This window comes from Rhipicephalus sanguineus, chromosome 5 (assembly GCF_013339695.2).
Source record: "Rhipicephalus sanguineus isolate Rsan-2018 chromosome 5, BIME_Rsan_1.4, whole genome shotgun sequence".
Lineage (NCBI taxonomy): Eukaryota > Metazoa > Arthropoda > Arachnida > Ixodida > Ixodidae > Rhipicephalus > Rhipicephalus sanguineus.
This window is the reverse complement of record NC_051180.1, coordinates 152632169-152656566: the sequence shown is the minus strand read 5'-3', so window position 1 is coordinate 152656566 and position 24398 is coordinate 152632169. Positions and strand designations below refer to the sequence as shown.

The 24398-nt window shown below is 45.3% G+C and overlaps 1 protein-coding gene across 1 annotated transcript in view; it reads left to right on the top strand.

Annotated features, from left to right (window-relative positions):
• The window catches only part of LOC119395024 (serine proteinase stubble-like), a 54901-nt gene that overhangs the window by 7561 nt on the left and 22942 nt on the right, over positions 1 to 24398 (top strand). The window contains exons 5-8 of the mRNA XM_049416066.1: positions 3762 to 3835; positions 4647 to 4741; positions 13018 to 13283; positions 21910 to 22147. Of these exons, the coding sequence (XP_049272023.1) occupies positions 3762 to 3835; positions 4647 to 4741; positions 13018 to 13283; positions 21910 to 22147 (673 nt within the window). The remainder of the gene's footprint in view (positions 1 to 3761; positions 3836 to 4646; positions 4742 to 13017; positions 13284 to 21909; positions 22148 to 24398) is intronic.

The following is a 24398-nucleotide window of genomic DNA, read 5'->3' as shown; positions in this document are numbered from 1 at the left end:
CCTGTGTTGGGTCCTCTCCCTTGTCTTCGTTCAATGTGAGCTGTGCAAACATGTCGATGCAAACGGGACGTTTGAAAACTTGAAATTATTAAACTTAACATCTCCAACCCCCTCCCTTTGCCCCCCCCCCCCCACCCCCGCTCACCGCTCTGAAAATTTCTACTCCTAAAACATTTCTGTGGAGAACCCTGCCATAGACTCACTCGTGCACTCGACAATGTCGTGTATCCGAGTCAACGTCCGGGATCCGGAAATTGCAACCCCCGGAAATCAGAAGGCCGGAGTGTGGAAAAACACCAAACAGTCTCGAATGTCAACAAAGATAACAAGCTGCGCACTCTGATGCAATATACTTGCGCCACGCCAGTAGAAATTACACGAAACGCTGGTACTTGAAATACAATACGCTTTTTGTCGTAAACATAAGCATACTTATTGTTGTTGTCTGCAACCATGTCGGATAATTGCTTATCCCTTTTGTTTCCCAAACGAGGTGTCGTTATCTATTGTGTACATCTCTCTTAAATTTTCCTGATTCTTTAGAAGCTCACGAAAGCAGCTTAGGAGGCCCGTGTGCTCTTGGCAAGCTTCCATGAGCCTGCAATCTAATTGGTGCCTAGTGTGCGCCTTTAAGGAATGCATTATGCGCTTACAACTGCAGCTTGAAGCTCTTATTACGTGGAAAGCACATGGTGCCCTTCATAATTGCCTCTCTGATAAGTACAGCAACATCGTTATAGTAGGTTTTATATACCCATGGAAACGTTAGTCGTTGAGCGGGTTTCGTATACTAAATTTTGTACATAATGATTTCTTCTAGACTATGGCATAGATGTTATGCAGTGAGAGCTCTATTGTTCTTGTAAACTGAGACGTCGCTGCGCGCAATCCAGAATATCGAAAAACATTATGTAGATGTTCATGTTAAACGGTAGTCACATGCAAGAGGCTGCTTGTTTCTTAACGAAATTAAATTCTGTTGTTTGACATGCCAAGACCACGACATAATCATGAGGCATGCCGCTGCGGTGGACTTTGGATTACTTTTAACCACATGGTGTCCTTAGCGTCACTTGTTTGCTGATATATTTTTCAAGGGACAGTTGGTACGCGGCTTCAATTCATAGTCCTGTTCATTTCTATTTCTTCAGTCTGAATGTAGTTTGGGCATCAGTTTTGTTTTAACCTTACAATGTCAAATAATAGGCTGTTCTGTACACACTAGACCAATGGGGAGACAGATAACAGAAATAACGATGAGGAATTCGGGTAAATATGAAATCTTTGCTCGGCACATTGTCAAATCTGGCTAATTAGTTTTTCCTTCATCTTGCTGAGAAAGCAAACCGACAGTTCTGTAGCTAGTTGCATCACCGTGTTTCATAGAAACCGCAGTTATATAAGTGATTTAACTAGTCGGTTGACTCAACATATTAAAAGGCACATGGTAGATCTCTAGTGAGCAATACAGTAATACAGGGTGTTCAAAATTAAGCTTTATGGTTTTCTTAAATTCCGCACTGGGAGGTATACGTAAAAACCACCTTTAGAGGTAAGCTGTTTATCCAGGGGGACACAAAGTGAGACAGAAATTATCGCTGTCAGCTGCCCAATTGACGAAGATTGAATGAGTTTTTTAATGAGTGCAACAAGGGGGCATGAATTGGAAACTTGGAGGCAGTCGCGTTTCTACATAGCTCCATTTGGAAGAATGCTTCTAGCATGCCTGCGCCCTGAGGTATCCCACTGCAAATATTAATTGCGGTTTGCATGATTACGCATGCGAGACAGCGAGCACTGGCGCAAAGCTCCTCCCCGATGTGCCGCGGCAATTGCGTGCGACGTTTAATCTGACAACGGGTCGAAGGCATAGGCAAAGATGATAACGGTTACCCTTTTGCTGCCGGCTGGCGATAGCAAGCAATGACTGCTCGTCACATCAGGGAGGAACATTGCGTCGCTCCTCACCGTCTTACATGCGTAATCATGCAAACCTCAATTAAACTTTGCAGCGGAATAGCTCGGGGCGCAGACATGCTGGAAGAATCCTTCAAAGTGGAACTGTCTGAAACGCGACTGCCTCCAACTTTTCAATACAAACATGTCCGCTTGCTGCACCCATTAAAAAGTTCATTATTCAATCTTAGTTAACTGGGGGCTGACAGCGATAATTATTGTCTGACTTCGTGTCTCCCTGGATACACAACTTATCTGCACAGGTGGTTTTCACGTTCTTCCCAGTGCTGGATTTTAACAAAACCATAAAGCTTAATTTGAACACCCGGTATATTCTCAGTGATCAAGACGCATAATCGTGAGTAATGTGAGAGTTAACACTGAAATTACCTTTTAAAGGCCATAGCGGCTAGAAGCAGTTGGCAAACGCAAAATTGTTCATGACGCTGTAATCGGATAGAATCGGATAGTCCGGAGAGCCCCGCCCGGACGACCGCAACGCCGCAGCCGATCGCCTCCGCGACTAAAAAAATAGTCCCGCTCATGCACTCGGCACTGTTCTTCGAAGTCGGGGTCACCGGCCGTCCGACTCATGACGTCACTCGGGAGTGCGCGCCCATTGGTGCAGGCATTGTGTGCATCCGCCTTTGCGAACGAAATGCCGCGGACTTCTAAAGTTGTATCCGAATGTAAATGCTGAAGCGGAAAGGCACCTCTGGCAATTCAACACTTCACATTCATACCAGTACATTACAAGTAATTCTTGAATAAACATGAATTCCGTGTCCCAGTTCATAGTGCTCACGATACACTCTAAACGTGGTAACCGATAAATGTGATTTTGTGCGCCTATAAAATAAGGGTTACATTAGCTTTGAGTGCATAAATTTTAAACTTGGTAACCCTTACTATCGGTGCACAAAATCACATTTATCGCTTACCACGTTTAGAGTGTAGTACAGGTTAGTGTAGTGATGGGAGTGTTTTTATCCCGCAACTTGGCACCGGATTTGCATGCTGCGTCTTTGCCAAATGTACCACCACGCTTTTCATTCTCTTTCTTCATACCATAAGAACTTGCTGCCCTCATATATTTACTACATTATTTCTATTAGCAGAAGCGACTAATGAGTTCACGGAAAGAGCTCGTCATTTCTGGCACTTTCCTTGCTCGTGAGTTGTATGTCTTACAACTAGAGACTGGGTGACCAATGATTGATTTTCCACTTAAAAGGCTGCCTTCTTTATCTTGTACTCCTTCTTTAGTCACGTTCCACGTAGATTGTGCGATCGCAAAAGAAATTTTCCAACAGACAAGGCAACACAATTGATGAACTACACTAAAGTACAATTGTGGCGCGCCACGCCAAGCTTAGAAAACGTAACAGGCGGTATGGAGAAGAACGCGACGTGGAAGGGGTTTTTCCCGAATGAGTCGGTGTATAAAAAAACCCACAGGAAGAATAGTCGCAAGCGTTCTTTGAACGAAGTATAATGGTCCGGAAGCGTAAGGGGTGAAAGAATAATGAAGAGACGCTTAGAGCATCTGCGGGGATGCGGCGGACGTAAACATTGTATGTCTCTTATGACGTAAAACACAACAAGAACATTCGTGGTCGCCTTTGCACACTTTGTGATTTCGAAACAGGTTCTTCGTTTTACGCACATAGCCCCACGCATTGCTCTGCCTATGTTTTATCAGCGCGCTTTAAGACTATTAGTTTTGTTCACCTAGAAGTGGGAGCTACGTTGCATATTTGTCGAAGTTTAATGCCATATAAAGTGTATTCGCGCATCTTTTTCAGCGTGCGGAATTCCTGTGCTACACAAGAGAATCATCGGCGGCAACGAAGCCAATCCCAACAAATGGGCGTGGATGGTAAGCACCGCGATAAATGTTTCAATTAAGTTGCAGCAAACACAATTCATCGGACAGCGTTATTCCACGGCCGCTTTTATTTAGCGGCCGTGGTTATTCCTTGAAATATGTGAAGCCCGCGTTTTTTACCAAATTTATTTCTCTGGCACAAGGGCAGTGGAATGTTACACATGCAGTCATATGTGCCGTAGTCATAGGCAAAACAAAGTTGGAAGAGTTGGGTTGAGCAGTTTTAACGGGGAATAAAGAGCGAATTTAAAAGAAATAGCTAAAGTGTAGTCAACTGATAAACCACCGTCACGACTCGCCATACTTATGCAAGTGACGAATCATCGGTTGAACATCGGCAAGTCTCTAATACTTCAATTATCGAATAATTACTTGATATATTTGTTCCTTAACGGGATTTATTGTTTCAAAGCAACGTATATGCTGCAAGAGACGTCGTACAGGATTGTTGTTAATTATTGATTATTAGCTCAAGCTCATTAACACGCTCTCAAGACGTAATACACGAGTGTTCGCCCGTTCTGACCCCGCAATAAATTGCGGCCGCCGTATCTGGGTACCGAATTAGAATAGATACTTTCGGTGTAGCCAGAGTTGAAACCGCAACCTGGGCCTCAAGAGCATAATGGCGTCGCCACTGAGTCACTGAGGCGGTAACGCGAGCTCTCTTTTTGCAAAAATATTTATGGATTGGAACAAAGGAAATTCATTTTCCCAGACGTTTTAGGACATTTTGAACAGTGGCGTTTTAAACTGGCTGCCCATGGAAGAATGCTCTATTTCGCTGCACACATTTCCACAGGCTGCCCTCCTGAGAAGCGACACCGGCGAGCATTACTGCGGTGGAGCCCTCATCAGCAAAAGATACGTCATAACGGCAGCTCACTGCACAGAAGGGTGAGTTGCGTGCAGGACATAATTGCTTTTAAGGCGCGAAAGACCACAATCGCAAGAAAGGACACGGGACAGAGCGCAGGAACACAGGAGCCACGCGACAGTTCTGAACATGCGGCACTTGAGTGAAAAGGGGTAGACTGCAAGATGTATACTATTTCCAAGTATCACCTTGCGTTGCTAGCTTTCTCCCAGTCATAGCCGCATTCCACAGCTCTTAGTATGCTGGTATGCTCCACACGTTATTCGCAGTTTGCATAAACCCAGGAACAGCGAAAATATATGAGAGAAAGACACACCGTTCATTTTAGTTACGGTTTTATTGCAGCAGACAAACGTTGACATCGAAACTAAGTGTTTACACTTAGTTTCGATAAGAGTAACGTCTGTGCAGTAATCTAAGCGCCCACTTTACGCCCGAACGTGAGCTATCCTTCACACGCCAGTGTAGTCGACGTGCCCGGCAAGCCCACGATGTGCACACAACTACTAAATTTACACAAACATTTCGACCCGCCTCGTAAGATATGGCTCAAAGACAAAAGTGCGGCATAGGCAGCTATACTCTCCGACTGCTACGCGTGAAATGGATTCCCGTAGTGCGTGGGATCTGCCGGAATTTTTCATGGAGGTTTTCTTGGTGTCAATTTGTCATCGTAACTTTGTCGCACGCCAAAGCCCAATACCATTTCGGCTCGAGTCCCCACCACATCATTGTTTTGAAAGGATGAGTGGTGAAAAAATTGTTCGCGATATCAAGAAACATTTAGCTATACAGCGATGACGTTAAGCGTACAGAAGTAATATGCATGCGTTGCGTACAAGGCAAGAAATAACAGAACACAATTTATTTGTGGATATCGGATACTTCACTGATGCACTATTTCTACAAGGCACGTGAAAAGCTCGACTTTAACCTGAAAAGAATTACAGAACCCTGAATCATCCTTGATGTCACACCAGGGCAAATGATAGGGAGCATCGTATAACCAGTTGTTAACACAGACGTCGAACAAAAGAAACTTGCGGGCTTTGTCTATCAATTTAATGCAAGTATGAAGCAAACATGTAGAACGCACGGAAGCTTTGCTTTTGATGCGAGGAAATAAAAGAAAGCGCTGACTTCCTGATAGAGCCGAAGCTTTACTTAGTGTTGTATGCACATGACAGGAGCGCTGCGTGCGTATTGCATAGTAATAGAAGCTCGCATAATAGATGCCGTCCCTTCACGGCGATAGTTCGGCACGCGGTAACGGTCACGCATGAATAATTTCACCTCCCATCGAAGGGGGCGTTGAACCATTCCTTACACGTGGTAACGGTTTGAGGAACGACTCATAATAAAAAAAAAGTGCGTTTGCATAACTGGGAAACACATGCTCTTCCTCTATTAGCGTTAATCGCACCATCCTTATCTATAACGCATTCACGCTAGCCACACCAGCCGTTTATCATTCTAACCTGCGGCAGGAGAACCGGCAATGCCGTTCGGTGGGTGGGTCTAATAAAACCTGCTATACGTAACATGGCGTCGGTTGCGTGCCTGGCATGAAAAGAAGTCGTGCCGGGGTGCACCCCGTATCCGGATGTCCAGATGCAGCCTGACGTCACTTCGTGACGTGGGCCTTCAGTGCGGAAAAATACCGGCGAGAGAGAATGCGCATTCAGTTATACCGAGGTGTCCAAAACGGGCTTTAGCCCATTTGTTTGCCTCTGGGAGAATGTAAACACGTTCCTCCGACCCTGACTGACCTTGGACCGAACACGTATGCGGAAAGCGATCGAAAAAAGGCTTCGGGAAAGAAATGCAGAAGCGAACAACAACACAGAAATAACGACGTGCAGTCAAACACGTTGTTTCTAGTCGCATGGGAGCGTTGAGAATGTCTTTGACCAGCCATACAATAAAAGAAGCTCTTATGATACTTAATGTGCTGTAGCTCACGACTTTCGCTCGCCCAGAAGACGTCACTTGCCCATTTCAGGCGCTATTCAATGATCGAGAGAAACTAATGCGCAGGACGCACTCTTGCAACTGGCACTTTCACAGCGTCTCTGAGAAACTTGGAGCGGAAGGCGGGTGTTCGACGTGTTGACATAAACAAGCAGGAACAACGCACAATAATTTCTTTCCTTCGACGAAACGTTCGAACAGCGGCCACAGATTTTGTCAGCATTTCCGTTGCTGTGAACGGACAAAACAGTCTTCACACATCTGCTAACTTTGTTTTCATGACTCAAGCACTGAATTATGATTACAGAAATGTGAAGGCCTGTCCCTCCAGCTCATAGAGAAGTGCTAGGTGGGGGGGGGGGGGGGGGCAGAGATTGAGCGTCGCTGCGGCAATTGCATCCTTATCGCCACATCACCCCGAATCACAATATTTTCTTAAGGACCCTGTCTGAAGAATTACTTAAAGGGCCCCTCACCAGCCTCTGAAAATACAAAAAAAAGGACCCGTTATTCTCGTCTTTTTGGTGCACTTCGTGACGCAAGAGCGGTGATTACTGTGACGTCATTACGGTACGTATACTCTCGATTCGTCCATATACGCGAAATATCAGTGGTGAATTAATATCTGGGGTTGTACGTCCCAAAACGACGATGTGGTTATGTGAGACGCCGTAGCGGAGGGCTTCGGAAATTTCACCAATCTGGTGTTCTTTAACGTGCACTGACATCGTACAGTACACAGGCCTCTACCACTTCGCCTCCATCCAAATGCAGCCGCCGCGGCAGGGATCGAACCCGCTACATTCGGGTCAGCAGCCGAGCACCATAACCACTGCTCCACCGTGGCGGACTCTGTTGTGAATGGTCTCCTACACTGCTTTGCCGCGCAGCCACCCACCCGTTCCTCCTTGTCTACAATGACTATCGTGCGCGATCAACTGATTTGACTTCATTTTGCGTGTTTCCCACTGCGCAAGCGGAGATAACATCGTGTAGTCGACAAGCACGAAATCCCGATAGGCTCAACGCGTACTGCTGACATTGTACGTGCTCTTAAGAAATAAGTGGCAAGGAGGAGATATCGCCTGTAGGAAGGGTAGCGAAGGCGAGAAAGAAATCACACCCTCGTCTTTGAACGCGGGGTGGTTAGGGGCCCTTTAAGGGGTGTACACATGATGTATACAAAAACACGTTTACCACAGTTTAAAGAAGATAAGCTGCTACGCGAGCAAGTTTCACTGAAAACGGCATGGCAATGGCGTAAAGAGTAAGGGCATTCCAGTCTTTATATTCGGAGAGGATCGGGAAATGAACCAAGCTGAAATTACGCTGCGCTAGCGTTTTTGTGCCACCTGTATTGGATGACCAATGTGTAGTGAACGCGATGACGCAGGGACAATGTATGCGTGTTATTAAGCGTCAAGTAGTAGGACCTGCGAAAGATGGAAAGGGTGGCGAGTGGCGATGATAGGATATATAGGCTTCCAAAGCAACGTCGAGCGGCGCCACTGCTCTTATCGCAACTCGGAATGTCCACGGACACAATACTGCCGCCCCCGCTTCTGCGCACGCGCAGAGCTCTCAGATTGCATCTGTGGTGCGTCACAATATAAGTATTGCTGACTAGCAGTACTCGGGCCGAATGAGGAGCGCATGCGCGCACGTGTCCTTGCCGCCGCCGCTGCCAAATCCGGCGACAAACCGACTTCGCGGTAGAGGTGTGCGCCGCCGCACCGCGCCGCGCCGCGCTGCCGCCGCCTGTTTTTGGTCACGCCGCTCGCGCCGCCGCCGAAGTCCCAAGAGAGAGCACGTCGCCGCCGCCGCCGCCGCCGCCGCGCAATAATTGCGGAGCGCCGCCGTTAGTCTTTTCCTTTATTTCGAATGGGGAATCTGGAAATAAAATACAGCACTTCGCCGGAGGAGCTCTTTTCGATGTGTCCATGTAATGAACAGTCCATTTCAGCGGCCGCTGAATAGCGGGAGCTCGGCGAGAAGCGCGCCCCCTGTTTCCGGTTTTTGTTCTGCAGCGCCATCATGACATCACGAAGCTTTCAAACACTCTCGACACAAATGATAAGGACGGAATTCGCTTCAATGCAACAAACGCAGCCGTCAGAGATTCGATTTTTGGTGCACATGTCTTCTGATCATGTTAGCCATCGATTTAGGTTTAATGCGGCCGCTCGTCTAACGCAGATGTAAGGTCGGTACGCATTCCCTGCATCGTTCTCAAACATCTGGGACACATTCATATGCAAATTCAGACTTAAAAGGTTCCTGTTTCTGTGCATTTCATCCACTCTCTCCTTACACTAGGAATGTGCTGGCGGGTTCGGTGCGGCGACGTCGTCAAGAGGGAGGTGACATCACGGCTCACCGCTTTTTCGAATCACTTAATGCGCTCTGCCGAAATGGACTGTGGACATCTCCTTTGAATGAACGCATCGAGAATAGATCCCCAGAAGTTGTAGTATCTTTTTCTTCTCCAGAAATATCACGAGTATTGCCTGACCTTAACGCTGGCGCGTCCTCCAGCCTTAAAGGGCGACGACCCAACTCGCTGGATAGCATATTCTTGGAGTCTTGGACCTAGTACACTGTGCATAAATAAATAAGATAGATCAGTACTGTATATATATCGGTGCGTTATTACAATCTTTCCTCTCATTCTTACTCGAGTAAATCGATAAATAAATGCAGAAGAGAATGACAAACTTAGAATATAGCTGAGCTTGTTGGTAGGTATTCATGTTAAGACATGACGTGGAAACACGGACATAAGAGAAAACTCGAGAGAGTGAACTGCTATCTCTCACGCAGACCACCACTTGCACGTGATTGATAAGTATGGCCTCTTACGTAAGAATGCACAGATGAATATTTGTGTCTACCTTCGGTTCCGCCGCTGTGTGGTATTTCAGTTGTTAGCGGCGTTTCTGGTGTTTTGACTACTCTCCTGTGTCCGTGTTTGCACGCCCTGTCTTTATAAAGGTCCCCTAACGGCATCTGAAAATACAACAAAAAACAAGAACAACGAGCGCGTTATTCTCTCTTGGCGTTTCTTGTCTTTGGTGCACTTCGTGATACCAGAATAGTGATTCACGTGACATCATCAGGGAGTACATACTCTCGACTGGTTCATATACGAGAAATAACAGTTGTGAATTTTCTCCTGTACTGCTTTGCTATGCAGCCACCCACCCGCTTTGCTTCTCTCGCATGACTATCGTGCGCGATTAACTAATTTCGCTCCATTTCGTGCGTTTGCGACCGCGCATGCAGAGATAACAGTCTGTAGCCGACAAGCGCGAAATCATGATAGGTTCAACGCTTAGTGCTGACATTGTACGCGTGCTTTATGAAGAAATAAGTGGCGAGGAGATGTCCCCAATAAGAATGGTATTGAAGGCGAGAACGAAACCAATGGAAAAGGCGCCGGATTATATGATTCTTCCAACGGACGCACTCTTTACAGCGGAGACAATGCAGCTTTCCAGGAAAAAGGCAAGCCCGCTCCGACGTTTTTTTTTTGCATATTTTTATCTGCGTTAGCAATTGTATGGACACTCAGGACAGGTTTTCACCGTAGCCGTCATGTTCCGTATAAACTCTAAATCGACAACATCGCTCCGCGCATTGTATGTTCTTCCCGCGAGTAAAGGCTCGCGAGCATTGGAAAGGAACATGGCTAAAGCAGAGATGAAACAAGCTGGCCATCTCCGTCACACGGAATAACATCAACCCGTGTGCGAGGGCTGCCGTCGATAGATCCTCAAGCAGAAGGAAACGCCCCGCCCGTCATTTGCTGGGCGAAGGAGCAGGAAGGGATGTCTGGGGAGAGGGACTGCGTAACTCGAGCAGCAACTGTGAACTTTGACTCTAAGGGTGCGGTCGAGAGTGCTAGCACGCGATCTGTTTCGGCAGACATCCCCCAGCCAACGGCTCGTATACCTTCTACGCGCTGTGATCTGACTGCTTCGCGCTCGGACCACTGATACGACAAACTGACCGAAAACCGCTTCTCTCCCGGGAGTGGCCGTATTGCCATACACCAGTGTTTCGTAGAGTTAAGTGAGATCGGAGCAAAACGTGTTAGCTGCTAGCCCTCGTACATGTAACATTACGTCGTGTACTTATCGCATTCACTGCTTCCAATTGCGTGTTTGTAATGATTCACTGATTCCAATTGCGTGTTTGCAATGTTCATAGTGCTATTCGTAACAGTTAAGCTCGGAATGTTATAGACCACGCGGTAGGTAACGCAACTGTGGCAATCTCTAATTCGTAGATGTGTAACTTTCGGCAAATGTAAAAAATGCGGGAAGTTTGCACTAAGTCGCACAAAGCTTGTCACAGCCAAGCTGGTCGATTCTCAAGAGTTCTGGCTGACGCCGGTTACTTTCTTTCTATCTTTTTCTATCTCTCTATTTGGTTCTTTCTCTCTCTTTCTTTGATTATCTGTCTTGCTCTTGTTAATTTCTTTCTATCTTTCCCTCTATCTCTCTTTAGTTCTTTCTTTCTCTTTCAGTAATTTTCTTTATTTCTCTCTTTCGCTTTCTGTTTTCCTTCCTTTTCTTTCTGCCGATCTCTCTTTCTCTGCCTTTTTTATGCTATATGTTTCTTGCTCTCTTTGATTCTCTGTCTTTCTCTCTTTCTTCGTCTTTCTGTCTTTCTTCTCATTCTTTCTCTTTCCTGTTATTTATGTGTTTATTTGCCATCTTCATTTTTAGAGGACCAGCGGTGAGTAGTGGGATTTGCCCACTGTCTGGGGCACATGCCCGTTCATGATGATGATAGTTTTTTCGTGGTCATCAGTTTTACCTCGAGCTTTAACTGCTTCGCTGTTAAAATTTCTTTCCTTAAAAGAAATTTTCTAAATATTCAAGAAAGCATCCATCCACTGGAACAGCTTGTATTAATGGACCCTAACCGATCGTTATTATGGCAATAATATTACTGAATGTTGTTGGCCATCAGTAAACAGCTCTTACAAAAAGACAGAGACCGAGTTCACAAAACCACCATTCCGTAAGAGTTTTTTTTAACCTTTGGTGATCACCTTAGCTGATAATTTGTCAAATAGAGGGATTGGTAGAAATTCGCTCTTACACACAAACCATGCTTTAGATGCATTTGTGATTGCAGACGCCATTTTCTTACGAATGAAGCACCAGCGTTTGCAAACAGCACTTATTCATGCTTTTTATACAGACGAGGAGAAACTACTTCAATTAAATGTACTCGAGTGTACACAAAAGTCTTCCATTCTGGATATCTGGGGAGTTCACATATCATTTAATTCATTAGCCTCGCTTAAAGTTGGCCAGGCTCATTTGCTAACTATCAACGAGACATCGTGATTGCCTGGTTTGTGGTTTTGCAAGCTGTTCTAGCTTTATGACCTGCCTTTTACACTGAAGAAGTAATGCAAACAAACAGAAATTGCTACAATGGACGCGCTGAATAGTCATATATTGTACGTTGTCAGAAAAATATATTTCCGACTACTTAGACTCTCATTTCATACCATAAATTCAGTTCGAAGGTAAGCACTTGTCTTTATCGTTACTCAACACTTGCTCTGTTTTTGTGCTATACACTCATGGTGGGCTTAAAGTGATTCCCTATTAAGAATTGCTAATACATTTCATAGTTCTTAGTTTTGATGAAACGAAAAAAAAAACTAAAGTGAATAATGGCGGCGCTAACTCGAAATTCTAGAAATGCATGAAGATTCTCCGACTATAAGGAACAAGATGATTTTTTTTTCCTTACAGGTTAAGTATTACAAAAGTTATAAACAACTCTTAACAGCGAGTTACAGTCCGCCCACCCTTTAGTACGAAACACTAACTATCCGAAGCTTTAGCCCTTCTATCTTGCGTGAAAATATACTTCACAAAAAATTGCCGTTTAAATAACCAAAGTTTAGTGCTGGCCGCATTTAGCACAATATACTATGATGCGCTTGTTGTTACATACACGGGAACTGCGCTATTCAAATCACATTACGCCTTGCTCAATGTGTAGTAGTCTGCTTCGGTATTCTAGTTATGGCTAAGCTGCTGATGTTATGTCTACATGGGAGCACCATGCAACGCTGATACTGGTATTCTGGTATATGAAACAGAAAAACACTGAGAAAAAAGAATAAAGTGAAAGTACTGGGCTTTGTTTCTAGCATTCCATACTCTGGCTAGTTACGTTATTGTTTTTGCAGTGCTGGCTATTACGGTCATGAAATGGCCGGATGTTCAGATAGCCATGAAAAAAATCAGAAACTTGCTAGTTAGCGGAGTTACAGCGTTAGTAAATGTCTTTGCAGGCTCAAAGCCGCCAACATAACTGTCCGGTTGGGTGCCCACAACATTCAAGAGCCATCTGAAAACGTAAAAGACATTGAGGTGTCCCGCATTCGGGAGCACCCTGGCTTCCAAAAGGACACGTTCATGAACGACATCTCTGTACTGAGGCTCAAGCGCCCCGTCACGTTCAACGAGTACATCCGGCCTGTTTGTCTACCCGAGCGTGGCGACGAAAGTTACTTTGGAAAGACCGCCATCGCCACCGGCTGGGGGACGCAGACTTTCGGTAAGTCATTGTATCTGACAAAAGCAAGGTTGGTGTGTTTTTACATGTGAGGGTGACAACACGCGATATTTCTTTTTAGGGGCGAAGCTCCTTATGCCGTCGGTCTGTCCATCCTCCGTTTGTAGCGTTGTAGTATCCACCTCTAGCTCGTGAGAAGCGCGCGTTCTTGTATGCAGTAGAAGAAGAAGACGACGTTGACGAGTGAGACTCTCGTGCGTGTTCGCCTGTGTGGCATTCTTTCTTCTTTACTGCGCGCGTTCTGGAATGCAGTAGAAGAAGAAGACGACGTTGACGAGTGACACTCTCGTGCGTGTTCGCCTGTGTGGCGTTCTTTCTTCTTTACTACGTCTCGTGTTTTCAACGACACCCGAAGACAACATTTCAGAAGTAACGCGCCATGAGGCTCCCTCTTGGCACGCTTTCTCTTTAGCTCGGAGTCGCCAGATGGAAGACAAGGCTGCGGAACGGAGGGCACGGAAGGCGGCGGCAGCGCGCGCTCGCAGACAGAATCCTGAGGTGAGAGCCCGCGAGGCCGAAGCTGCACGTCGACGCCGCGAAGCAGATTCCGCCGTTCGAGCCCGCGAAGCCGAAGCTGCTCGACAAGCTGCATGGCTGCGGCGAGAAGACCCCGCCGTTCGAGCCCGCGAGGCCGAAGCTGCTCGACAAGCTGTAGGGCTGCGGCGAGAAGAACCCGCCGTTCGAGCCCGCGAGGCCGAAGCTTCTCGACAAGCTGCACGGCTGCGGCGCGAAGACCCCGCCGTTCGAGCCCGCGAGGCCGAAGCTGCACGGCTACGGCGCGAATAGGATCTTCAAAATGTGAAGGACCGTGAAGCGGCGAGAAAGCGCGCGTACCGGCAGGCAGAGCGCGAGGCTGTGCGAGCACGTGAAGTGGATGCAAAACACATCAGGCGGGCTCTGCCCGAAAGCGCCGACGCGCGCTTCCAGCGGGACTTCCTTGATAACAGTTTCGGCCATAGTTGCGGTGTGTGCAACAGATTGTGGTTCTCAAACAATCTAGTCACAATATCTTCCATCAAGAAGGACTACGCTCGCGCCAATGCCATCGCCGTGCTGCAGCGTGAGTTCGGTTCGCCCCACTCATCATCAGTCACCACGTGGACATGCTGTGATTTTTTTCTTTAATAATTGCGAGGGAAAACATTTTTTAATATACGTCCATGGGTTTGTCAATTGCATTGTTTGTCGTCTATGCCTCAAAGATGCGTAGTCACGTAGTGTATTACTTTATATAGCTAAGAGCGCTTAATATTATCACTGGTTCATATGCTGTGTCCAACCTTTTGGCCCCTGTCTCGTTCCCATCGTTTGTCATCCCGCAAGTCAGTAAAGGCACTTATGCACTTTTTGAGGACGACGGGCTTGTGCGAATGCATTCGACTATTGCTGCAGTACCACCGGAAGGTCGTGGGATCGAATCCCGGCCGCATTTCAACGGGGGCAACATGCGAGAGGCCCATGTGCTTCGACTCACACGCACCTTAATGAACTCAAGGTGGTCAGGGCCGGATTAAATGTGCGGAGGGCCCGGTTCAAAAACATAAGGGGGGCCCCTCCCCCCTCGCCCCGCCCCCTTTCTTTCCCACTTTGTCATCTGGTCATGCTTGAAACTTGACGCTTTTTAGATTTAGCTGCAAAGAACACAAGCCATATTTATTCTAAGCCTCTCCGGAGTGTGTAATATCACCTGGGCGTTTTCTTTCTTGCGGAGCACGTGGAGAGATTGTCATCGTAATAATGAACTATATCAGGAGACGAAGACACATCGACAGCATTAAGATTTGTCTGGTTCCTTGGATCATACTGAAAGAAGACTAAACTCTGCGAGAAGTTAAGACGAAAAGAAGGAATGCATACGACACTTAGAAGTGCAGTCCAAGCGCCGTGTGTGTTTCTTCCATTCGTCTTAACCTATAGCGTTGTTTACCCTTATTTCAAGAGAGGACATCTTCCCTCGAAAATCAGGGAGCGCCTTTGTGAAAAATAGCTTCCTCTATCTGCTTCAGCTTCACTGATTCGGTAGCGCACGCTTTGGTTGCCTGCGTGCGAGCACTGCCGAAGTTGACAGGTGGGCCTTTTTCAGAAACTTTTCGCACGTACTTACAGTAAATACGCTATCAATCGTCTAGCTACTTTTGATTTCAAGGCAGCATTTCGATATAGTGCTATTATGCATATTGTATATGCCTACTGATCACAACAAGTAATACAGATGGTTTAAAATTAAAATATCTTCAATATGGGAAGGGGGTGGGCCAAATCTTTCGGAAAAGGTGGCGCATATAAAAAATGAGATCCGTGTAGAACTTTCACAAAAACGTTTTAATAAGACTCGAAAAACGACCACACATATTTTCATTTATGCACAAATCGGTCGCTTTTAAACATGTAATAGGGTTACATTTTTGCAGGCAATATTCACTTTCATAGGGCTATAGGAGAAGGAAACACATACATTGCACACATCTTTTTTGCGTTTAAACTGCGGAATATCTTGATATTTTTACGAAATATTTCTTCTTAAACACAGTGTACAAAATTGGTGAACTCTTTCGCAGAAATGCAACCTTGAAATGGGGCGTGTATACCTATTAACATGTTCTCTGTTTTCATTATTCTTTTAAGTAGAGAAAGAAGGTATGTACGTTTCTACAAGCCTTTTCGCGTCTTTTGCTGAGACAGTTTGTTGATCAGCTCTTCAACATTTACCCTCCTAAGAACCTCCGTCTCTACGCTCAGAAGTGACAAATCACTGAGGCGGCTGTCGGTCATCGTTGATCGAAGCCTGTTTTTGATCAATTTCAGTTTGCTGAATAATCGTTCACCAGTGCAATTTGTGACCATTAATTAAGCAAAAAAAATTCTAAGAGCCACACGGACATCAGGGAAAGAACTTTCAAGCTTTTCACGAATTAGAAGTTCAAAAGTGTTAAAAGAAGTTCAAAAGTGATGGTCAGTTAAAGACCCCCACCACAACGCTCAAGCAATTGCGGTGAGGGTCTGCTGGCGGCCAGATAGTGGATATATGTTGTAGATATTTCTTGCGCACAACCTTTACCAAGTGATGGTCTCTTAAGTTTCCCTATATAACCACCAAGCAGGAATTAAGACAGAACGGCAATGCCAGAAGCGAAGAATCGAACCATTACTCCTTCGGAGTCCTGGCATAATCAGGAAGTTCCGTACCATACAAATATTTCATGGTACGTTGTTTACACTATAATGAAAGCATACTATAGCATACCTATGCGTCAGCTTCATACCGGTTATTTTCATTCAGCGCATTAAACGATATTTCAAACAGGAACCACTCTCTATGCGCCTTCGCAATGCGTGTTGGACCGTAGCTGCTAAAATCCTCGTCCGTCTGCTCTATGTGTCCATCCGCTGGATCAGCTACTTCCCTCTACACGATGCATGGTCTTGGGCGAGTAAAATGTTTTTACCACAGACTGCAGAACTGTGAGCTGACTTCAAGATTATGCACGTTATGCAACGAACAACTTCTTAGAAGCATGTATATTGATTATTGAAATAGACCATCTGTTTCTATCAGGGGAATCCAGCAGGAGGGTTAAACTTTTTCGAACAAAACAACGAAGTCGGCCATTTTTTCTGGCCCTTGGGGGGCCCCCTAAAACCGGAGGGCCCGGTTCATTTGAACCCTTTGAACCCTGGATAATCCGCCCCTGAAGGTGGTCTAAATTTCCGAAGCCCTCCACTATGGTGTCTCTCATAGTCATATCTTGGTTTTGGGACGCAATACTCCAGCAATTATTATAGTGGTGTAGTCCTGCACACGTCAGCAATTTCGCCGTTTACTTCCTTCCTTCCTTCCTTCCTTCCTTCCTTCCTTCCTTCCTTCCTTCCTTCCTTCCATCTTCTCTCTCTAATCTTTCTATTCCTCTTTCCCAATCCGCAGCGTAGCGCAGCCAACCAAATGCTTTCTGGTTAGCCTGCTTGCTTTCTGCCTCTACGTTTCTGTCATTCCTTTCTTGATACCAGATATAAAGTCAAAAACAAAATTCCTCGATTTAACAGGCCGAGACAAAGACATGATTGCGCAACAGCTACTTAGCTGCCGCGGCGAGGCATATTGGCAAGCGCGAAAATAGCGGTGCGCACCGAAATCTCGGAGCCCACCCTATTGTTTCCGCATAGCACCATAGATGGCGTTGCAGCACCATGCAGACTAAGGTCCCTATATTTATAAAGGTAGCGACAACTACACGCGCGCATTCGAGGGGGGTCCAAGGAGCAGCGATAGGCCGATAGCAGACGACGCGCCGCTCGCTCCCGTGCATATTGCGGGCGCCTGAAACCGAACTCGGTGCTCGCTTGAACCGCTAAATTATTATTTGTGGCTTAAGATGCTCAACAGTTATCAAACTACAGGGACAATAAGTTTAACGAGCACGGAGCACGTTAAATATTGAAATAAAACGCGTGTGTTTCCGAAGCAGGTTCCGAGCGGGTTCCCCACAGCAGCAGTCATGCAGGGCATTTATCTTTTTTCTTCGCATATTTTGACATTCAGCGTAACTTGAAGAACTGGTGGTGTTTGGGTGTGTTAAAAGTGCTTGTTTTCTAGCTCGAATAAAATAGGCAGGTAGTCAGCGTACTGCTACTTTCGGAAACTTCATCGGGCACCTAGCGCTCTTGTATTGCGTAGCGCAAAATACGCGCTATTTTTGGTTTGACTGTGTTTGTCAGTGTTCGGAAGTCTTTCCACTGTTACACGGTATTTTTAACTGAGCTTATTTTGTTTATACTCTAAGAGATTTACTTAGGAGAAGAGGGGATATTCCTCATGCATTCCTCCCTTAGGAGAAGGGCTGATATTCCTCAAATGCAGTTGCACTGCATTTGAGGAATATCAGCAACTTGAGTACCTTTCAAGATCTAGGAAATATAGCATGCCCACTAGTGTCTCGCCCATTTTAATGTTTAACTGTTTTTAACAGCGTGCATTTATCCAAAGCCGTCCCCCTTTTACAACTCCCGCTGCCTCCATGTCCCGCAGATATAAAGGCACGTTGCAATGTTACCCAATGCCATTTCAAATAAATTTGGGGTATGTATACACGTACAGGCCCTAAAACCAGACTACAACAAGAAAAGCTGTGTTAGGTGGCTTTTTGTGGAGATGCAAGAGAACAAAAGAGTACTTATTGAAAAACTGGGTTTTATCGCATGAATTCATAACAAATTCTTTCTTTCGTAGTTTTTTTGTGAGCACTGATCCCCCCTCATTCGCTGGCAGGGTGGCTTCCGTTCCTTCTGCCTCGGCAAATCAGCAAAGATGTTCGGTGCGGCATATATGGTTTCCATCTTTTCCTCCGTCTTGCAATATTATTTATTCGAACATGTCAAAAGTATTCTGGTCCTCTAGGGAATACATCACGCGGAATGCTTCAACGAAGAAGTCTTAATCGATCTCGCACACAGCAGTGCGGGTAAAACACGGCAAGGTGTGGCAAAAAACTAATCCCAAAGGCTCACTTCCCTGTGAGCTTGTAGTGTTGACGCCACATCGGTGAGAAAAACAAAGGCAGCTTTATTGGGTTCCGAGCAATTTAATGTTAGAGATACGGGGTGTGACTATCCATTGACTACTGCGCGCAAATCTACGGCATAAAGAATGCCGAAGCAATGCTAGCGTTGCTGAGATAATGCTCATGCATATGCACGAACAAAAGCACGCCGGCCAGGCGAAAGGCTGCTTGAAGTTATAACCATTACAAAATCACTTACTTCGCATATCCGGGTGTTTTCTGTGGGCACAAATTTCTTGCGACTGATTTTGTTGGGCCTTCCTTCAGCATATATTTTTCTCACCAGGAGGAACGAAAAAAAAAAAGAAAAACTTTTTTCTGTCCTCCGCGCGGGGAGGCAACCGAAGGCATAGAGACCCGACATACTAGCACGACACGCTCCTAACAATAAATTCAAACGCGGAATTCCTGCGTATACTCAACTATAGGTACATAAACGCTTTTAGTTTGAAACAACAATGCGACAGAGGTGCGTGAAGTACTCTCTACTCGCTAAAATCGCCCCACTCCACGCTTGAAAACACAGTGATCCGTACCGATCGCCGGCACAGCGCTGCCGCCGCTGGACCCTTTGGGCGGGGCGCGAAGGCGAAAAGATCACGTGTCGCCAACCGACCTATCGCAGGACGCGGCGGCTGGATCAAGACCTTTCGCTACTTTTGAAAGATAGAGGGACTTTAATGCAGACTGCCGCCGTGGTTCTCAACACGGGGCGCTGTGTGAGCTTTGCGTGCGCAAATTTGTCGTTATTCACAAGAAGCCTCAATATTATTCCATTCTGAAAGCACGCGAAGAAAAAAGAAACAAAGAGACAATGCACATTAGTAACAAGTGAGCTGGACCTGCTTTCTCCGATCTTTTCAGTCTTACTTTCGTTTTTTTCATTAGAAGAATACCTGGCTCTCTCATTAACGTAGTTAAGTTTGAACAGTGCGATTGAACACACACACCTACACCTACACACGCGCACGCACGCGCGCACACACACGCACACACACACACACACACACACACACACACACACACACACACACACACACACACACACACACACACACACACACACACACACACACACACACACACAAAGACGCGCGCGCACGCACGCACACACGCACGCACGCACACACAGCACTGTTCTCTGTCCGCGTTCCGTCTTGCCGTTCAAACTTATTATGATCGTCAACCAAATAGCCTGCCAACGCAATTTGGTTATTTTCATAAGTTAGTTAGTTAGTTAGTTAGTTAGTTAGTTAGTTAGTTAGTTAGTTAGTTAGTTAGTTAGTTAGTAGTTAGTTGCTGGGGTTTTACGTTCCACAACAATGCTATAATTATGAGTTTCAGCAAAGCTCAACTGTGTTGAAATATATGGATTAACAGAGAATATCTCGGTAACGAACAATATGCAGATTACACAGTGCTCTTCAGCAATGAAGTAAATATGACTCCTATCTACTCGTTTTCAGCATAACAATCAGCCTTATGTCGGCCAGTGTTTAAACTCACGTCTACTCACGTCTACTCACACATACTTCAACACACTTTCGTTCATACGCCGCCTCCATATTAATTGACCAGGGGCGTGAGTTACGGAGGTGGGAAATGCTTGATAAAAATATCTCGTGTGATGTGAGTCACGTCTTTCACAAAAGTTTCCTTGCAGGACAGGGGCGTAGCCAGAAATTTTTTCGGGGGGGGGGGGTGTTCAACCATACTTTATGTATGTTCGTGCGTTCGTTTGTATGTGTGCGTGTATATATACGCAAGAAAAACTGAAAAATTTCGGGGGGAGGGGGGGTTGAACCCCCCCCCCCCCCCTGGCTACGCCCCTGTTGCAGCATTGTTACCACTGATAACGCGTATTTGTAGGAACGAGATCAAACGTCGCGCCCCTGGGGAACTGATTATGTGAAATATTGGTGTTAAAGAGCATTGACACCATGATCGAAAAAGCTATCATACGCTAACGCACTCATGAGTCGACTCACTCAGGCTATCTCAGACTCAGATCGAGTGGTAAGTCTGAGTCCGAGTGAGTCACGCTGAGGATAATTTCGGTGAGCCTAAGTCAGAATGAGCCCGGTTGAGGAAAACTTTAGTGAGTCTGAGTCTGAGTGAGTCCGGTTGAGGAGAAGTTTAGTTAGTCTGAGTCTGAGTGAGCCCAGAGTGCAAAACCTATTTCTGAGTCTGACTGAGCTCCACTTTTTGTTTTGCCGACCTATATCGATGATCACGACGAAGTGCAAGAAAATGAGGTCCTAATCCGAGAAAGTTTTAAAGTTGGGCTAAATATGAATATGTTCAAGACGAGCATAATGCAGAATGGCGTGGCGAAAGAGGAAGTCTTATTTATTGGCAACCAACCATTGACGTCTGTACGAGAATATGCAAACCTACGTCCAATAACGCCTCCTCATGTAAAGCAAATTCACCGAAGAAAAAGGATGGGCTGCATCGCATACTGCAGGCCCTCCCAAACTATGGCAGGGAATCTGCCGCTGTTCCTACAGCGAGAAGTATACAATCACTGCATACTGCCAGTTACAGCGTACGGGGCAAAAGCTTGGAGGATAACAAAGAGAAGCAAAGGACCACGCAGCGTGTAATGGAACGAAATATGATATGAGAAACATTAAGAGATTGGACGACAGCGGAAGGCCAGGGAAAAAAAAAACGGCTGTAGTCTAGTTGACATTAAGTGAAAGAAATGTACCTGCGCAGGTCACGCATTTGAAGAAAATGGTGAGAAGAGCTGGACATTTTTCTGGAAGTCGCTTTGTCATTGGTTGGTGCTTTCGATTTCGGTAAAAGGAATACTGTGGCCAATTCGCAAAACTTTTCGTTAGTAAACGATGTTTGCTACTGACCGGTCATCTCGGCTAACACTGTGCTGTACGTCCCGATCGTCTGGCAATACGGCATCTACCACGTCAGTTATGTTCTCGCGCCAACAAGTTTGGCAGACGCACTACTTTGTGAATACTAGAACCAACAGCGTTTCAAAAAGAGGATAAGGCTAAGAATGTTCAATGTATACTTTTCACTGATCGCAGGCGGACCTTACAGCGAGGTTCTACGTGAAGTCAAGCTCGTAATATGGAACAACACCGAATGCGACAACCGGTTCATCCAACCGATCACGGAGGTGTTTCTCTGCGCTGGACCGAAGAGAAGGGAAGGTGATTCTTGTCAGGTGAGGAGAAAACTAACAGAACTGATTACAAAAAAATTTACTTTTTGTAAAAGCCGTGATAATGTTGAGTGTATGCCATCAAGTATTCGTTTCTATATGTACACAGTTTTAACTGTGCGACGAAAATATGTACGCGAATAGAATTATGGGATACACTATACACGCCCATTCATTATTGAAAGAGTATGGGCGTGTTTTCTAAAGCATAACACTGACATTCGTGTGTTTGAAAACGCATCATCGTGGTGGTATAATTTCGCTAAGAAAAAGTGTGAACCCGACAGAAGTACGAAGATATTGCTAGGACGCGAGCACTAGATTACTCAGTCTCCCTCTAATAACGTGCGACCTTTTCCATTATGACACTGTACCAATTTGTTCATTTAAGATGGGGTGAGGCTTTGAAAGTGAGTTTCAAAATTTGGCTGTACAGCAGTGATAATAAAAGTTATGGCTTTAAAATTTGCAAGGTATTTTAAAGGTAGACGCAGGTCGCATAGGAGTTTTTCTACATATGTGCTTTTTTGTTAAGAACTCCTATCTGCCGAACATTGCAATTTTGCGCAAATGTCGCTACTTAAGCAGTGGAGCTAAAACTTTGAGCGTACAGCAAAAAAAAAAAAAAAAAGATTTGTTATGTTTTTTTTACGTTTGTCGATGCGTGAAAACTGCTGCTTACGAATGGTTTTTTGCACTGAAACAATACAAATACACCTGGGCTACTGATTCTAGTTCCTGTTATGTAAGTATCACACGTTAACATATCTGAGAATGTTTGATTGTTCAGGCCTAATAGTTCTCCAGAAAATAGTACACAAATTTCAAAAATGTTCTTATGAAAAGAAGAAAAACGCAGAAATTACGTACGGGTAGCCGCGTATTTCCTGTTAATGTGTCAAAGAAAAAGAAAAGTACCAAAAATTATTTTTGAAACCGTGAGTGCCCAAGTGTGATATATTCTCTGAAAGATAAAGAAATTCTCTATCAAGTGATTGCAAAATCCCAAAACTGAATTTTTTTGACCAAAGGAAGTCTCACCCAACCTTAATGGCTTCAAGATCCTGGTCTCCCGGCTTTTCTGTACCTTTTTCTCAGTGTGCCTCTGCGCATCCAGATGTGTTCAATATGAATAGTTATCTTCTGTAGGTATCTCCGAAACAGTAAGTCCTTTCAGAACGTTTTCCAGCTGGAATACTACACAACTTCTTCCAGCAGTCTGGAATACAACACAAAAGCCGTCTTTATAAGCCCTATACATATCCAGTATGAGCCAGAAACATGCGAACTGCGACAAATGACAGTTACTTTTTGCAGCAACATTAAAATGCTTTGCGGAAGGTGTAGATTACGCGAACGTAGAGAACGTGTCACAGGTCCACGTTAACATCGCACTTTTACCCACAATGACGAATCTGACTTAGAAGACAGGCTTGTCACAAAGAAATCCTGTGATGAAAGCGATCACTGTACGTTACCTTAGACCTAATCTACGAGGCACGTGTTTGATATTCCTAGACAAATGCCGGAAAAAGTGGTGCTTACAGTCAATCCGAATACAGACAATAATTCCTACCAGCACTGTGACTTGTATAATGAAAGGAAAGCACTGAGCGTGTACACATGAACAGAGAAGCAAATGGTTACGATAGACAGTCGATAATAACGTCAAAGTATGTCGCAAAATAAACAGCTTTTTATTTGCTGAGCGGCAGGTTTAACTCACTCAAAATAAATCTATATATGGTCCGGGTGGAACAAACAGACAGGACTTTTCTCTGGGGTGATAGGGTCTTTCAAAATATTCATAACGATTACACGCGTTATACATAAAGATACACTCTGAAAAGTGCCTGCTGTTCCGTAAACAGGGTGTGTGTGCTCGAGCCGACGTTTTGACAAGTGGACATGTCTTCTTCAAGGCTGGAACTTATTTCCAGCCCCGAAGAAGACAAGTCCGCTAGTCGGAACGTCGACACCAGCACACACACCCTGTTTACGGATTTTTTCATCGCATGCTTCTATCTTCGTCTTCCTGCTGTTTTTTGGACCACAACAATATGCTATTCAATACAGCGTACTTTGAGACTTCTCATGGAAGCACTGCCACACCGTTCCTTGTTGGATGTTCTTTCCCTAAGCGCAATCCCACTACGGACACCTAAAAGCCGACAGCAATTAAAGGACTGCCGTTCCTGGCAAGCAAGTCGTACTGTGTCTCTCCACTGTCTTAAAGTTTAAAAAAAAATAGTGCTGCCAATATTGAACCGAACGATGAACGCCTTGTTGGCAGTTGCTTCATGGTTTATTGGAAGAGAGGCTATCTCACAAAGTTTTGTCTTAAGTAATGTG